Source organism: Clupea harengus, chromosome 15 (assembly GCF_900700415.2).
Source record: "Clupea harengus chromosome 15, Ch_v2.0.2, whole genome shotgun sequence".
NCBI lineage: Eukaryota > Metazoa > Chordata > Actinopteri > Clupeiformes > Clupeidae > Clupea > Clupea harengus.
The window spans coordinates 4,475,939-4,487,958 of NC_045166.1; the positions used below are offsets into that span (position 1 = coordinate 4,475,939).

General features: G+C 40.1%; 1 protein-coding gene across 2 annotated transcripts in view; it reads right to left on the reverse strand.

Moving 5' to 3' along the window:
* Positions 1-2,984: 2,984 nt before the first annotated feature.
* hivep2a (HIVEP zinc finger 2a) overlaps positions 2,985-12,020 on the reverse strand; it is a 53,484-nt gene continuing 44,448 nt past the window's right edge. For both annotated transcript variants that reach the window (XM_031581824.2, XM_031581823.2), the window contains exons 4-8: positions 11,809-11,960; positions 9,145-9,320; positions 8,833-8,934; positions 7,702-8,645; positions 2,985-5,332 (exon numbers count right to left, since the gene is read on the reverse strand). In XM_031581824.2, coding sequence (XP_031437684.1) covers positions 4,553-5,332; positions 7,702-8,645; positions 8,833-8,934; positions 9,145-9,320; positions 11,809-11,960 — 2,154 coding nt within the window. In that variant the 3' untranslated portion in view covers positions 2,985-4,552. The remainder of the gene's footprint in view (positions 5,333-7,701; positions 8,646-8,832; positions 8,935-9,144; positions 9,321-11,808; positions 11,961-12,020) is intronic.

Consider the following 12,020-nt stretch of genomic DNA (forward strand, 5'->3'; position numbering starts at 1 on the left):
AAGAGTTCCGGGCCATAAGTTCGAGGTCTGACATTGGTCTAAGTGACAAAACGTTTTTGTGTGAATTCTAGTATATCACGTGTCTCTCTCATTTCTCCAAAGATTGGGAATAGGAGGCTTAGAATATGGAGCAGGTAGAATAGAAGGTGGTGCTTCTATATCCGTGGGGGTAGTTGGAAAAAAGGAAGACCTGGATGTTGGAGTTCTAGACTTCAGGCGGGTGACCGCCTTCTTCCATTCTTCGTCCCTTATCAGCAGCCACTCCATCACTCGTTGTTCTAGCTGACTTACAGATTGCCTCTTCATCTTCTCTACCTCTTCAAACTGCCTTGTAGTCTATCCACTTCACCCTGTAGCCCACAAAAGTCTGATGAATCCCTAAAACTTCAGATTCAAGCCTTCCAATCACACTCCCAACGAGGTTATGTTCGTCACGATCTTCCTCCCTCTCTGGATCCTCCCTGCTAACATACATCTCCCTCAAAGAGAGCTTATCTCGCTAACATACATGTCCCTCAAAGAGTGCTTATCTTGGCTACAGGAAGAGAGTTTAAAATAACTAACTATATAAATAAATAAATAAATAACTCCAGGTCCGGACGTAAGGGAGGAGACTCTGAAGCAGCCATTGTATCATGAACTGGCTCTACCTGCCCAGCATTATGGTTTCCATGTGGATATCTAATATTACAATAAAATGTTACAATACACCAACATACACACAGTCCCCGTACGGGCCACCATCTATAACAAATTGTCTTCTTTCTAGTATCTCCAATTGTTAAGAATTTGTCTTTGGGCAATCTGTACTGACCACACAGACTACCCTTACAGGAACACAGACCAACCTTACATAAACACAGACTACCCTTACAGGAACACAGACTACCCTTACAGGAACACACTGTCAAGAGACATTCAGAACACTAGTCTACATCACCTTTGTAATGCCACACTGATGAATGTAAAAGGAGTGCAGAAATGTTCTAATGCTTTATTTCTAGCAAACCAACATATTCTGACTGAAAGGTACATGTCCAGTGCCATTTTAAGTTCCAAAACTATAAATTATGCAAAATTGTATGACTAGTAACAAATAAATGAGCATGACAAATGATGATTAAAAAGATGAGTTTTTAATTGAATATACCAAGACTTCACTTCACTGGAATGGACAGCACTAGGTAGGTCGTTCCACTGCCAAGGTACTATATATGAAAGTAGTCTTGACTGCAATCTATTACTGTGGAGAGGAGGTAAAGATAACCAGCATTTATTGGAGGAATAATAATAATAATAATAATAATAATAATAATAGTGATCGAGAGGGAGAATAAATCAAAATTATAGAATTTAAATATGTAGGCATCAATCCAGGGACTGTCCTATAAGCAGGGGATCTAGATGTAATTGTAGCAGTTACAGGGAGCCAGTGAAGGGGAATCGCCAGAGGAGTAACCGGTGTCCTTTTTGGATTTTAAATGACCATGGCCTGCACAAGGAGTTGAGTTGCATATTGTGTGAGAGAGGGTCTGATCTTCTGAATATTATAAAGGGTGAACCGACAAGACCTCGAGACAGAAGCCACATGCTAGGAGAAATGTAGCCCTCGGGCTATCACTCTCAGGACTATGGCAGCCACCAAGCCTTTATTATCAAGCATTCTGATGGGTAAACTAGTGAAACTTCATTGATATATAAGATGAGATCTCCACAGCCTTCGTCGTCCGCAATAGCAGGCTGATATTAGGAACAGGCTGGTATAAGGCAGCTGTAACCCCCTGGCTATCGGTAATATTTTGAGTTTACCATGGACTTTCTTCCACATGACCTTGCTCTTCCCTTAAACCAAAACTATTTATCAAGTTACTTACTTTTCCTGCTCTATCTGTAAATAGTACAATATTTAGGTAGCACTTCTAGTTAGATGCTAACTGCATTTCATTGGCTTTGTACCCGTACTCTGCACTATGACAGTTACTTCTAATCTATAATCTAATCTCTTACCAAGTGTATGCAATAATGCCTTTTTCCGGTGAGGTGACAGAAATTTTCATTACGTTTCACTTATTTTAGATACTTTTTACACAATAGTTTTATTTGTTAGTGGATTTAATGGCAGTGGCTTTATCGGGAGCCACTTTTCACTCGCTCATTTCCTCCTTTAACCTAACTGGTGCTCAAACACTACGCTACTGAGCCAGGAAGTGTCAAAGCTAGTCCAATTGTAATGCATATTGTAAGTACTAGACCTATGAACTACCTTTTTGCAAGGGTATCTGTCCATCTGATAACACAAGGGTATCTGTCCATCTGATGACACAAGGGTATGTGTCCATCTGATAACACAAGGGTATTTGTCCATCTGATAACACAAGGGTATCTGTCCATCTGATAACACATTTGGAGAACATGCATCAGAACCTCCAACATCTAGAATCAAATTTGAAGCATTTTCATGGAAACCACATCTGAGGCTTCTAAAAAGTATGGTCATACCTTACCATTTGGTTATACCTTACATTTCATTAACTAATGTTCAAATATGTAGTCCAGGTGTTTGGAATCCTACCTTTCCCAAATTTCCCGGAGTTTTTCTACTTTTGGAACATTGTCCATGCTCCTGCCATTTCCAATATTTTGCTTATCATTTTACTCCCAAACTAGAAGCCGCTGTGTTTAATTACATTTCAGGAAAGTGAAAGTGCGTTCTTGAAACATCCTACCTCAAGCTGTTTTTACTTTACCTATGGGTTTCTTCCATCAGGCTGTTGTAGTGTTTGCATGCTTTGCAAATTACTACACATGTTGGTGTTTCATAATCATCCCTGCAAGAATTGATGGGTGTAAAACATTTCCTTGAACTGCACTAAAACCAAAAGGATGTGGTTTTGCTCCCATACTTACAATGTAGTGAATGTACACAAAATCTGAAAATGACATACAATTATTTAAACAGGAATCAAAGAAAAAAGACCGAAAGGTATTGTTGCTTTATTTATTTGAAATAACCATTTTTTTTCACCTGTACGGAAATACATACTAGAAACATTGTATTTCATTTTTCCACCAAACATCGCTATGAACCCTTTTATGTAGTCTCCCATTTGTATACAGTGATTTGTGCTTTGACACCTCAGAATTTAAGGTAATGTTAAAACAGTTATGCAGCAAGTACGACTAAGAAAAAGCCCAAGAGCAATTATACAGATATAATGAAAGCAATGACAATTGTGGATGCACATACAAGAATGCACTCAATAATACAGTAAGATAAACTTTGTTGCTGAAGAGGTGTCGAAATCATCTGAAATTTTATTTCAAAATATGACATCGTATGGGATACTACCTCAATTGATTTGAAATTTAAGGTGCATGTTTAGAGTTTTGCTTGAAGAAGATATGTACTAGTGCTTTTTACAAGGGCATGGCCTTAAGGACATGCCCATAATTATGAATATATGTGTACATTATATGTGTACATTATTCACTAAGGAATTATATATGTGTACATTCTTCACTAAGGAATTATATATGTGCTTCTGCTGGAATGCTTTCTATGCTAATCAATGAATCAAGTACATCACATTATTCACGGAAGTTCAAAATGTGTTTAATACTTCACTACTAGTGCAGCAAGCTTGAGTTGACAGCAAAAATACAAAATGCACAAGAGCTTGTGTTGATTCAGGTCAATTCACTTAATGCTTTATGTAGAGACTAAAAATGTAAAGTACATGAGCAAAATGTGATACTACAACTGTCACGACTGCTGTAGGCAATCCAGCAAGGCGAGAAGATGTCAAAAATAGAGATAATCATCATACTACATTATATGCCAATATATCTGAAACATGGGTGGACATGCACATATGTAGAGTACATAAAGGGAAATCAAGATGTATGTTTATATTATTACTGTGTATGCATATATAAAGCTTATATACACAGCACAGTTGTAGCTCTAATTATAAAATAGCAAAACCCATGCTTCACATAGAAAAGGCATCCACAACATTAAGAACTTTGTACAATGTAAGAAACATGATACAATAAATAGAATTATTATACAGAAAAGCAATTTCATTTGTATCATATAAAAATATGTTTTAGTGCAACCTTACATACACTGGTAAATCACATCATTCAATCTCTGTCGTCCAAATTACACAGAATATTGCATTATTACATAGCAGACACAAACACATGGTAATGTACATGCCTTCCTGCTTCAGATGCTAGTAAGACTATATGCAGAAAGTAAAGAAAAGGCACACATATTTCATACGTAAGAGTACCAGGCAAATGTCAATTAGCATGTTTGGTCAAGTTCATTTATAGGTTTATGTATCTTCTTCATCTTTAAATAAGTAAATGTTAAAAACAGGAAACATTTTTCTTCCAAAAAGGCATGCTATGCACATACATTTCAACTACAAAAATCAAATGTATTGTGTTGCTTAATGAATTATGATATGGATGTTTGCATGTATTCTGCATGTGTAAACATTTAGATATAATGTTTGTGCTGAATTTCCCTTTGTAGCCACATTTAACCATTTTCTGTACAGTTGTTTACCCTCTTTACATTTAATGACGTTTCCCCTTGGCTTTGTAAAAGTGGGAGTTTGTCCTCACTCCTTTGACTGCTGAGAGGAGAGTAAGTTAACACATGTTCCCTACTGGAGTGGAGAGGCATGGCAGAGCTGTTCAGTGACTGCCTGGTGTCTAACTCGTTTGAGGGATGAATTTTGATTGGTGCAACCTTGTCCAGGTGTAAGGGAGAATGAGCAGATGTGTGTGGTTTTTGATATGGTGTAGTATCAGCGGACAGGGATTTCTCTCGGGGCTCCTCTGAGACGATCCGGAGAGAAGCAATGGCCTTGGTACAAGTCTGTATGCTCTCCTCCTGTTTGATATCCTTATCTGAGATCTCATCCTCGTCCCTTTCAGATTTGTCAGAAAGCATGCTAGCTGAAGGCAGTGCTCGCTCTCCCCTTGGGGAAAACAATATGTCTCCCTGGGTCCGAGGGGAGTCCACCACATATCTACCAGTGGGCACCTTGCCATCTGCCACTTGGATAAACACTTCATTAGCATTGGACTCCTCTGATGTGGTCTTCTGTAAGGGCAGATGGGCAGGATGGATAAGGCCTGCATTGGAGGGTCTGACAGTGTGCACAATCTGGATCCCCCCAATAGGGATCATGGGGAAGGGGCTGTGGATGTGCTGTTGGGAGTGTAAGGGCAGGTGGCTGAACAGGCCATGGTGGGAGGAGGCTGTTCCTGTACTGCTGCTGTTTCGGCCAAAATCCAGCTTCTTCATCTGCTCCTGAAAAAAGAATATGTGATAGGTTACTCTAGCTGTAAAAGAAGCCAAGCTTTAGTTACTCAGTCTGTGTCTGTGTTGCATGGTTCAAGCACTTTAGCCATTGTTTTCTCAATTCAAGTAATAGAGAGGGCAGCCACAGTATTGTTCTGTCTCTTGTTAAAGCTGATGCTAATTTTAAAAGGCTACATTTATATGAGAAAAATCACTTATTATATTCAACAAATTGGTTGAATTTGATATAAAAGACAACACTACCAGTGAGCAATGCTTTATTTTGTTTCTTAAGAGAGGACCATATTATGTGAACTAGACAACAGAAATGTCATGAAAGGCTAAAGGATAGCTACTGCAAATAGCTGATGACCCAAAACCTGATGCATCATGTTTTGCTTGCATAGATTCAACTGACGATAGCTGTATTTAAGAAGTAAAACATGTTACTCTTACATGGCCAATGTCATACTGCTACCGGCATATTCGTTGACCATAAGTAATCAAGTACAATATATTACCATGTTCACAGATTTGTTACGACAATAATCAGCAAATTATTGTTTGTTGTTTTGCATGTTGTTACCATGGAGAGCCGCAGACACACTACACCGTCACATATATCAAACTCCCCTTTAGTAGACCTATTGTCCACATTCTATTCCCCCACAGAAAGAGTGACACATCTGCAACATCCTTTCCTGCCAAAAGGTAGGCCGGATTTTTAGATCTCCCAAAATCCTGCCCAGATGAACACCTGTGGGTCATTTTGTATGCCATTGTTTAGTATGTTAATTCTGTAGCCCTATAAGAGCTACAGAATTATGTTTCCATTCAGAAGGATGGCAGCGAGAGAAGATGGTCGGCAAAAGACCGCGGAATATAACCACGAAGAGTACTTGTGCTGTGCTCCGAGGCTAACACTTTATTGGAATATAAATTGATTATTTCGCTAAGCCGCCTTCCCGAGTTCTCTTACTCACTATCAGCTAACCAAGGAAACAACTTTGGCGTTTCATCAAAGATTCACCAGGAACAGCAGACCCTTTCACAATGAAACAAATACTAAATTCACAATATCAATAAAGTTGGGCTACAGACATTTACAGTGCATATTCTACTGTGAAGGAGGGCCTTTACGGAACCTTGGTACAGCTTGTGGCGCGTGTTGTAGCTGTCGCCAGCCATTTGGGCACTGTTGTGTATCCTGCCACCCTTGCTATCCTAACTAAAATTCCCATGCACCTTGCCGGGCAGCCTCTTCCTTTCTCTCTCCTTCTATATCATATTATGCTAATACGGATACTGATGAAGTGGCCATATTAACTACTGTTATTGTTTACCTAAATGTATTTCTTTACCAGGCTGTGTATCAAATTGATGTTTACTAACCAAATTTATAGTGTGACCTTTGCTCACAAATGCTGATGGCTGTGGAAACATTGTTCCTCATCACCATACCCATTACGTACATGTACACGTCTGGTAGCCCAACTCTACCCACTCACTCTGTCTCCATCCCCCTGAACTGAATGGAACTGAGCTCTGTCGCTCTCTGTCCAGGACTGGCGGGGGTGGACAGACATCAGAGCCCAGCACCTCAGACAAACACTCTGTCATAAAGGCAATTCAGTTATGTGGCGGCCTTGTGCTTTAATCATAGATGTGAACCTCTCAAGAGTAGCACTGATGGGTGCCATGGCCGCTGTCGGGTTATGGCTGCTGTTGAAGATTGTCCAAGTCAACAGGTAGCTTGACAGACACCGGAATGGCAACATTACAAGTCGAAGCATAGGCCAGACAGTCCAATATAGAAGGAGCAGCAGAGGTCACATTAGTCCTGTTTCCTGACTTTTCTGATGTGATGATTCTCATTAGAGGAAATAATCTAACTAGTTGAAACAAATGCACCTGTGTTTGACATGTGGAAATTGTCGTAATGCGAAAAAAGTAGGTAATGCCAAGAATACTCTCCTGCTGACATGATCAACCAGAAGTTCCCTCAGCTCAGGAGCTGGATCATTTTGATTGGAATTGTAGCTATACTAGGCTAGCAAGTGTTTTCCTTCATAATATTTCAGACATATTACATAGGAGTTGGAGCACCACAATATGGCTTAATGACTGAAAAAGTGTCACACATATGTGTTCATTTCTCAGTTCAAACCTGTTGTGTCACAGTTATGTAGGTATGGACATTACAAGTACAATACAATACTTCCCTTTTTGCATGCTTCTCTCAAACTACATACATTGTTTTCTGTAGTATGGCTTACAAATCAGTTCGACTTAATGTTATTAGTAAAAAATGTAAAGTAAGTGTAGAATCAGTAACTACAGTATCTGAAAATATTGAGACAAAATAGAACATGACTCACTGTTTCAGATGGACTCCTTGTCTTTTGGGCCAGGGATACCATCTCTGCCTGTAGGTTCTGCCCCGGGGCTCCCATCTCTGCCTGTAGGTTCTGCCCCGGGCTCCATGAGGAGCTGTGATGATGGACACCCCTCCTGGGGGACACAGGTCTCACTCTATAGCGGCTCCTTGGGGACACATCTCTTCTACTGCTCAGCTCACGCCCTGGAGATGAGGGTCTCCCCGTATTAGAGATGGGCAATAGGAGGTTTGTAGGAGAGTGGTCACCCCTGGGGGACACATCTCGATGGAACATGTCCCTCCTAGGAGATAGATGCCGGACATGGTAAGCCTCTCTTCTGGGGGACAGGCGTCTACGGGGTGAGAGGTCCCCCCTGGGTGAGAGATATCTCTGGGATGTGGGAGAAGGCTCTCTAAGAGGAGAGGAGTCACACCCTGGAGAGGATAGACATGATGGGGAAAGGTCAAACAAGGGGGAGATATGCTCTGGTGATGGGCTGGAGTCTTCATCCATAGAATTGGGCACCCTCAGTTGATTCCTGTAGTTTTCTGCTAAGGTCCCTGGCAAGAGATTCTGATACTCTGGCAAATGGACCCTGCCTCCCATGGGCTCACAACTCACAAGCTGTGTGACCTGGATGCTGGGCAGGCTTGTTAAGTAACTGAACAGTGGGGGTTTCGAGCCAGAGTGCAAGAAGTCTGCAGAAGACCCTTGGGAAGCCGTAACCACAGTAGCGGCAAGCAAAGCGAGGCTATGGGGCTGAGGGCTTGTGCTTCTAGAACATGTCTTTGGTGTTGAATCACCATCATATTCCTCCTCATCCTCTTCATCCTCATCTATGTCCTCTCCATCATCCTCTGGCCCGTCTGAGTCATCTGCATCAGAGAACTGATGGTCAGCCATGTCAAATTGCCCAGAATCTCTGGGGTTTTCCTCAGCAGTATCTGGTCAATTAGAGAACAAACACACGTTTTACAAATATACAACTTATATATTTTTGACCAATGTACCTGTATTAATCACCAACTGTATTTACACAACTGAATTTAATGAAACATAGGATTTACTGTTTATTATTGGTAAAATGGAGAGAACAATTATTTGTCTGCACACAAGGAATCTATTTCACACCTGCTTCCTCTGCTTCCACATCATCAATGCATGTCACTGACACCCCGAGCTCCAAGCACTTCTTCATGTGGGCTTTGGATTTCATGTGTTTTGTGAGATTTCCTGAAACCAAAATTGAAGTATTGGTCATTTTCCAAAAACAACACTAGAAACTTCACTAAACAAATTTGGATCTGTGATGAAGTCATATTTTTTCACATTCAGGATGGGAGATTTTGCAAATATATAATGTTTTTTTTATATATTATTATATAATAAATTATTATATATTATATTATTATGTATTCATTTATTTTGGAGCTGGAGACTCACCTTTAGTTTTAAAAGCAAAGTTGCAGAATTTGCAGACATACGGCCTCACATCAGTGTGTGTGCGGATGTGTTTTTTCAGCATACTTGGCTTCTTACAGCGGATTCCACACTCTTCACAGATGTACTTCCCTCTTCCTCTGCCCCGCACATAAACATAGTCCTCACTAGATTTGTACCTGAAATGAAAAGCAGGCTGGTCTTACTAAAGTCAATAGAAAGTATGTGGACTATACATGCAACCATAAGAGGGGTCCACTATCTATTATATAGAATTGTGTATCTTGTAAGTAAGCACATGTAGAAGTATGAAAGAAGGGGCCCTAATTTTATAGGGCAACGAGCTATGCGTTACGCATGACAAGCTAATGGCACATCAAAGGAAGGACCTGAGAGGCACTGTTATTTGCATGAATGCACTCATAGGATGATAGAACGGGACAGGTGAAACAGCATATTCATTTGTGTCATATCAACAGGACTTCTGACATGTGCTGTGATGACAAGCTACTCATCATTATGGACAAGCTAGAAAATGACTCCTTTACTTTTCATATTTCAGTTCATGAATAAACATTCAGTAGCCGTAATTCCACTATCGGGCAGTGCGAGCCAGAGCCATCTTTGGGCCAACCGGGGCTAATGGCCATCTTTGGGCCGACCAGGGCTATTGTCCTGGGGCCTCTGCATCTAATCTCTAATCTTCGACAGCATAAGATTGACCACTCAGTTACTAAATTGGCCGATCATTTAACTCAACAAAATTTAACTTTTTGTTAAGATTTAAGGCCCACATGAATGATAGGGTACTAAATTATTGTATTCACTATCTGTATGGCGTAGTTGCATAGCCTACATAACCATTTGGGAACATATTTTGTTGAGTTAAATGATCAGTCAATTTAGTAACTGAATGGTCAATATTATGCTGTCAAACTGTGTAGAGATTACATAGACATACCCAAATGAGCCGTCGGCCCGCCCTCAAAGGCCCTTAGGTCTTTGCCCATGTTATGAAAATACCAAATGATTGTCCCCTAGTAATGAAAAATACCTTTACACGATGCCCTTCTTTGTTGCGCACAAGAATCCTTGGTGAATATATCAAATTAGGACCCAAGGTCTTTAAATAAACTGGAATATTCAAACTTCAGACTGTATTGACCACATTATCCAACATAAATAACCTTAGTATGTGAGAAAAAGTATGAAAATCCATCTTTTCAGCAACTGTCTGGGTGAGCCCATTTAGAAACAATGACAAATAAATAAATAACAAATAAATGTTTTTTGTAGCTGTTGACCTGTCCCATGCATGATCAAATAAAAATTGCTTGTCTTAACCATGTTTTGGTAGACCAACTTTTATGTTTAGTATTGTTGTCTTGTAGGAAGACCCACCTCCTATTGAAGGGTTCATGGATGGACACCCTGACATTATGAAGAATTTCCTGGAATGATACAGTTTTGAAAAATTCCTTTCAATGATTGCAATCCGTCTTTGACATGAGAACGGATTATGTAATACAAACGTGGAAAGAGTGGCAGATTACCACTCCTATTAATTTCCATGGCCAATGCTATGGAGGTAATCTTTTTTTCAAGGTGCTTAATTTTGGCACTAAAATTTGAACAGCCAATTTCTGTAACAGCCAGTTGCACATGACTGATGACCACAGTAACCAACACTTCACTGGTTGTCCACATTTTTGCATGACTGAAACCACCCCACGGGGAACAAACCTTGGCCTATGCCAATGGTAACTGTCTGAAGCTTATTCCCCCTGGTCCTGAGCCCCAAACCACAATAAAACCACCACCTTGCCCTCAGATGAGGTGCTCTTTGTGTTGGAAGGCAGTTTTTGATTTTCACAAAGCACAATGCCATACACATCTAAGCACATATAATCACATCTAAGCCACACACTTCTTTTGAACTCATCCACAATTATTCTTACAGGAGTATTATTTTTCTGGTTCATCCAGGTAGTCTTCAGCAAAGGAAGCAATTTGATCAAGACTAACATTAAGCAGTGAAAGAGAGGCCTGCATGTCCTTCGATGTTATCCCGGTGTGCTTTCCGATCTCTGGGGGGCCAACCTTCAAGCCTTTCCTATACTCTAAGCTGGGTTTGTTTCAAATCTCAACCCTTACCTTAGTCCAGGCTTGTATTCCTGAGTGGTTTGCTGCCCATTCTAACCAAACTTTCATTAAGATTGTTCTACTCTGCTTATAAGGCCTCATAAACTGTAGATGTTTATATTGAGTGACAGCCTATGTACACATAACTATACAAATGAATGCTTTCACTGTCATGGTTCTGAGGTTCATCACCCCACCTAACCTTATAAAAGTAACCTTATGCGCAAAATATGCACCCACTAAGTTGCTGTACGACTGATATTTTGAATCCTAGTTACTCACTATCCTCCATCTTGACCCATTGGCAGTTTGTATACTGTACGTGCGATATAATAGAGTTATAAAATTGAACACAATTTTCCATAAAAACTCTGTCAACATGCACACAAGACAAAATTGTCAGCTATTATTATTCATCTGTCATTGTGAGTTATTTAATTATTTTCACAACCAAAATCACTTACGATGGTAAAGCCATATCATAAGGCAGTTTGTTAAAAAGTTATAATATCCACTTTCACGTACCCTCCTTCAAAGATTTTTATGCGAGATGGCTCAGCTTGCTTTGAGATAGGCTCTTTTTCTCCACGGTCATTATTTCCATTCTCTCTTGTGCTAAGACTCTTCTTTTGATGACCATATTTGCCCGAATCTTGCTGCATGACCTCTGACTTCAGCTGAAATGATAGAGATGGAATATAGAGAGGAAGTGAGTTATGACATCACACATTAACTTA